Source organism: Oryzias melastigma, linkage group LG15 (assembly GCF_002922805.2).
Source record: "Oryzias melastigma strain HK-1 linkage group LG15, ASM292280v2, whole genome shotgun sequence".
NCBI classification, from domain to species: domain Eukaryota; kingdom Metazoa; phylum Chordata; class Actinopteri; order Beloniformes; family Adrianichthyidae; genus Oryzias; species Oryzias melastigma.
In genome coordinates this window covers 6,015,369-6,021,454 of record NC_050526.1, presented here as the reverse complement: position 1 = coordinate 6,021,454, position 6,086 = coordinate 6,015,369, and the positions used below count along the sequence as shown (strand labels likewise).

The window sequence follows — 6,086 nt, the reverse complement described above, 5'->3', positions numbered from 1 at the left end:
ATAGCTAAAAATGCTGAAGTTGATAGCTAAAAGCACTGAAGCTGATAGCTAGCTAAAATGTTAGCTAAATGCCAAATTATCCTCAACAACTGAAAGTAAAACATAGGTTAGCCAAAACAGCTAGCATGTAGACAAAAAAAAAATCGCTAAACTTCAAAATACCCTAAAAATACTTTTAAATAAAAAGCCAAAATTAGCTAAAACAGCTAGCATGTAGCTGAAATATTAGCTAAACTCCAAAATAGCCTAAAAATACTTTTAAATAAAAAGCCAAAATTAGCTAAAACAGCTAGCATGTAGCTGAAATATTAGCTAAACTCCAATATAGCCTATAAAAACCTTAATAAATGACAAAAAGGCCAAAAAGCTAGCATAATGCCATTATAACTTTCAACTTTACAACACTCCTACTCCGTATAATATAAAGTAACGACTAATTGACTATTAAATTAGTTGTCAACTATTTTAATAGTCGATTAGTCGTCGATTAGTCGACTAATCGTGGCAGCCCTTCCTGAGTATAAGTCGCACCCCTGGCTAAACTATGAAAAAACTGTGATTTATACTCTGGAAAATACGGTAAATTAGATTTTTTTTCCCCCCAAAACAAAAAAAAATCATTTTTTACTGGCTATTAGTTTGAAATTCAAGTATGAGACTTATGTTTTCTCCATCCGTTTATATGGTGTACCACAGCACACGCTAGTTTAAAGCACTTCCTATCATTATCCATAATTTGAACGTGTGTACTTCAGTACCTAAAGTGCTAGTACTTCAGGAGGACAACATATGTGAGTCATAGAGTAAATGCTGTTTAGTGGTATGTTCTACATATGTTTCTAGCTGAATAACAGTCATTAAAAGATGCCAAAACAGAACATAAAGCATCATTTGCCAGTCTGCTCACAAAAATCCGTTATCAGTCAGCTTAAATGACATAAAACTAAATTAAATGGAAATTAAAGTCAGATTTATTTAAAAAGTATAGTGGTTAAATTAAATTTATTCCGATAGCATCTCACACCGTCCTCTTCTTTACTGCTTTTGTTTTGTCCTTCCTTGCAGCTCTTTTCGGTAATCCCTCCACACTTTTTGCCGAACACCAAGAGCCCGTGTTGGTACGAAGAAGTGTCCGGCGACGCCAGCGCAGACCCCTACAAGAAGAATCACTTTTGCCTGCGTTCAAAAAGCTTCAGAAACACGTGCGACCGGATGAGAGACAGTTTCCGTCGGCATCTGAGCCACAGAGACGGGAAACAGTTCCGCCTTCGCTGCTTGCCGTACTTTTACATCATTGGCCAACCAAAGTGCGGCACGACGGACTTGTTTCATAGACTGCTGATGCATCCGGAGGTCAAATTTAACATCATCAAGGAGCCACACTGGTGGACCAGGAAACGATTTGGTAAGGGGGAAGTCAGATCTTCAGTTGTAGAAAAATTACCAATTCACTACGGTAATAAAAAATATTCACTAGCTGCTGAGAATGTGTTAGAAGAAATTATTGCAACTGCGACTTCAATGGAAATCACTGGTGATATGAGGCACCATGACTCTTTATGCTCATTATTTGTAATGAAAATGACATTTTGTCAATTATCTTTCAGTGGTATTAAAATAGCACTGCTTGAAATTAAAAATAATCACATATATCAAAATTTTTACCACTTAGAAAAAAAAAGTTCCCTCCTTTTTTTAATCCATACTGTTCTGAATAAATATCTAAACTTGAAACAGAAAAAAAAAAAATTGATAGTCAATAAACACGTTTTTTTATGTTTTCATGAATAAAATCTGTGACGTTTCACATGAACAAGTTTGTAAACCTCTCCTGTTCAGATGTTTTTCTATGTTAAATTAATTATTTATTTAGTTATTTACATTTATGAATTCTTGTTTTGGTACAAATAGCTTTTCACTGCTGCTTTGGAATGCAGTTCAAGAATGAGACCAATGAAATTGTCTAAAATTGAGTTAAGTTGATTGAAATTGCTTGAAATCTCACATGATGTTAAACCTTTTGGAAGCCCTATTTTTGCATACTTTTGAGTTTACCTCTGTATGTTTAATTTGAAAGGCCATTTGCTTGCTTATTTGGTTTAATTTAAATCCACCAAACCTCTCTTATGAGACACTACCCTTATTTTGTCTACTTCACACTATAAAATCATGCAAAAAAAGAACATTTCTTCTGGAAAAAGTTATTCATTTTGTTGTGAAAAGCCCCCCAAAAGTAAAAAATGATCAAATAAATCACAGAAACCAGCTTGTAAACACAAAAAATGCTTCATAAAAATGATAAAAAAAAGTAAATATTTGAATTCCAGCATATTTATGACAAAAATACAAACAGAAAAACAGCTACACAAATATTGCTGGATCCGAAATGAAGCCTCACTGCTTCACAATGTCACGACTTAATTAACTCTCTTTCTTCCTGTTTAATGATCATTGATCTGCCTTTACAGCTAATCCAGAGGATTTTCTTCTTCCACCTCCATTGAACATTAAACTGAAACCTTGGCTTCCTGTTTAACAGTTTTTCCTTTGATCAACATTTAGGTAATCCCGTTAATGAGATTATAATGAGTTTTGTTTCGGGTGGTTTCAGGTTATATCCGTTTCAAAGATGGTTTGCAGGAGCGTTTTCCTCTGCAAGATTATCTGGATCTGTTTGACTTGGCATCCCACAACATCCAAGAAGGAATCAGAGGAAATTCATCAGTGAAACAGCAAGCAATTCATATAATAACAGGTAAAAACCTTTTTGGACTTATTAATTGAAGCATACATTTTTCATTTCAGTTTGGCTCACTTTACAGGTTTGTGTGTGATTTTCGAGAGCCTTCTTTCTCAAATTTCTACACAAGAAGAATGTTGAAACACAAATAAAAAATCTACTGACGATATTTACCTGAAAAAAGAGCGACACGTATGTCTGTCTCCACAGGTGAGGCCAGTGCCTCCACAATGTGGGACAACCAAGCTTCCAGTTATCACCACGGTGCCCAACAGGAAACAGAACCTTCCTTCCTGGTCCAGGACTTCATCCACGCAGTCCAGCCAGACGCCAAAATCATTGTTATGCTCAGAGATCCAGTGGAGAGGTAAGAAAACGTTCTCAATTTAGGTAGATTTATGGAATCAAAAGTGCCAGTTTGTATCAGAAACAGGTTCATTAAAGATATTTTTGATTAAAAGAGAAATTAAAATTGATTTTAAGCATGAAAGAACATAGAACTAAATATAATCTTTATGTAATCCATTTAACTGACTTTAAACTGACTGACTTTCTTTGATCCCAGGCTTTACTCTGACTACTTGTACTTTATTTTGGCAAACAAGTCAGTGGAGGACTTCCATCACAGAGTAAAAGAATCCGTCCAGCTGTTTCAGGCCTGTCTCTCTGAGAGGTCACTCCGTTCCTGCGTCTACAACAGCAGCCTTTACAACATCATGCCGGCAAGTTCAGTCATTCGTCTGCTTTTTCTAATATATGGAGGAGTTATCTGTCTTTTCTATGTGTAAAGGTGTTGCAGACTTATTTACTATCTTGCTTTAAATTCCATCCTTATTTTTTTTTTATTCTTCTCAATGTATTTATATATTTATACATTTAACTCCAGGTTTCAAATCTGTTTAGCCCAAATATTTTACCTCAAACTATGAAAAATGTTCATGGTTCAAATATTTAAAGTCTTCCCTATTAAATTTTTCTATGAAGAGGATTTTATTTTATTTATCTTTAAGGGAGATTTTTTTTTTTTTTAATTCAACAAACATTCTAAAAACGGTGTTCTGCTTAAAAAGAAGGGGAGTCTGAGCGTTTGATGACAGCACAAATTTTTAATGAATGTAGAAAAAAAGAATTGATTAAGCTCAGTAAAAAAAAATAAGATTAAAAACCCATAAATTGCCTGTTTCTTTTGTAATATTATTTGCTAAAATGTTCCTATATGCTTTGTGTTTCTATGCCCCCTAGAGGATCTATGGTGTTATTTAAGCTGGATGAACTCATGATCTGCTACAATTGCATATAAATAAATTAGAAAACTAAATTAAAAAAATCTGTTTGGATACATTTTTCATTTCTTATCCTTTAATGAATTATTTTAATCCAAAAAAATTACTTAAATTTATGTGATATTGTATATAAACGATTCCAGACCCAATTGAAAATAAGCAAAATAGCCCTATAAAACAATACATGTCAATATTTAAAAAACAAAAAAACTAAAATTCATACAAAAAATAAATAAAATGACAAAAAGCAGATCTATTAGCAACAGGAAGATAAATCATTCAAGGGTTCATATAATGTACAACAAGAGTTAATTTTACTATAGCGCTGGTGGTTACTGAAGGTTTTTTGAGCATTAAAAGGTTTATTTTTCTAAAATAAAAAGAAAAAAATCTTTGGACAGTATGCAGAAAGCTTAGTGCAAATGCAGAAAAAACGTAATATTATAGTTAGAATCACAGAGTTTAGGATTATAGTTGCATAAATTAAAGTTTTCTGACAATAGGCGCCACTTTTTAAGTTATTTCCCTGTGACTCACATTGATTTTTACTCAGTTTTAAGTGTTTTATAATATTGTTTTTCTATTCTCAACAGGTCAGACTGAATCTAGGATTGTACTTCCTTTATGTTCTGGACTGGTTGTCAGTTTTCCGTCGAGATCAGATTCTAGTTCTACGGTTAGAAGACTATGCAAACAACATCAAAGAGACAATAAAGAAAGTTTTCGACTTTCTTAAAGTTGGTATGTATAAAAAAAAAGTACAAAAGTGTTACTTTACCTTTACTTTTACATATCCACTCTGCCTTTTTCCCTCAATAACCTGCAGGACCGCTCTCAGCACACCTGGAAGCAGCGCTGACCAAACGGCCCATGTCGAACACACGACGAGCCCAAGACAGAAACCTCGGCCCAATGCTTCCAGCCACCAGAAGCCTCCTCAGCAGATTTCACCAACCCTTCAACTATGAGCTGGCCAGACTGTTGAACAGCGAAGCCTTTCTGTGGAGAGAAAGCTGAAGGGTTTGAACCAGGAACCTGGAACACCTAAAGAGACTGTCGAAAAGCTTTACTTGTGTGTTTTTTCAAAATCTTTTCATAAAAAGAGCTGAAGAGTGAACAATAAAATGACATTTTTTCAACTTTTGTGTTTTTTAATATCCCAAAATGCTAAATTTGTATGTACAATGTAATTTAGTGCAACATAGAGAAGTTGCTCCAAAAGCCAAAACCAAAGCAATTCAAGATTTAGACGAAAAAATGTCTAAATTTGATTTTTTGATGCAAAAGAATATATTTTAAAATAAGCACATAATGAGGAAAGAGAAAGCCAGTACAACTTTTGCAGGGAAGTTTAGACAGGACTTGATTTTAAGGTTGCTACCATGGAGAAAATCTTTATATTTGGTTGTAAACTGCTTGGATCTTAAAAAATATTTGATTAAAAATATGTATGTATATATAGTCATCATTTTTTGCAGTCTTGCTTAGTGTCTTTTAAATTATATATTTCTGGTTTTACTGTTTAAAAGTAATGACATGAAAAGCACAAGCATGAAATTAATCACAAAATATAAAAAATAGCTGATTGCTAAACTAAAATAAACTGGGCATCTCTTGCCTTAAACCCTCCTTCTCGGTAAGGAAAAACTAATAAAAAAAAATAATTCTGGGAGGAAAAAGAAAAAAAAACCTCAGGGATGTCCACATGAAGGAGGGATCCTCTCCCAGGAAAGTGTTGCAGATGGGCTTCATCCAGATGAATCTGGAACAGCTGGAGGTGTGAGTCGAGCCAGAGGCGAGGTCCACGGCCAAGAACAGGAGCAGAGACAATCCGTCATAGATGGTACCAAGGGACAGGTGAGTGCAAGTCGAGCCAGAGGCGAGGTCCACGGCCAAGGACAGGAGCAGAGACAATCCGTCATCCAGATGGTACCAGGGGGCAGGTGAGTGCAAGTCGAGCCAGAGGCGAGGTCCACGGCCAAGGACAGGAGCAGAGACAATCCTTCATAGATGGTACCAAGGGACAGGTGAGTGCAAGTCGAGCCAGAGGCGAGGTCCACGGC

General features: G+C 35.1%; 1 protein-coding gene across 1 annotated transcript in view; it reads left to right on the top strand.

The window, feature by feature from the left end:
- LOC112161398 (carbohydrate sulfotransferase 15) overlaps positions 1-5,738 on the top strand; it is a 17,492-nt gene extending 11,754 nt beyond the window's left edge. Inside the window, exons 3-8 of the mRNA XM_024296480.2 lie at positions 1,066-1,405; positions 2,612-2,755; positions 2,951-3,107; positions 3,306-3,462; positions 4,617-4,764; positions 4,850-5,738. Of these exons, the coding sequence (XP_024152248.1) occupies positions 1,066-1,405; positions 2,612-2,755; positions 2,951-3,107; positions 3,306-3,462; positions 4,617-4,764; positions 4,850-5,040 (1,137 nt within the window). The 3' untranslated portion in view covers positions 5,041-5,738. The remainder of the gene's footprint in view (positions 1-1,065; positions 1,406-2,611; positions 2,756-2,950; positions 3,108-3,305; positions 3,463-4,616; positions 4,765-4,849) is intronic.
- The last annotated feature ends 348 nt before the right edge of the window (positions 5,739-6,086 follow it).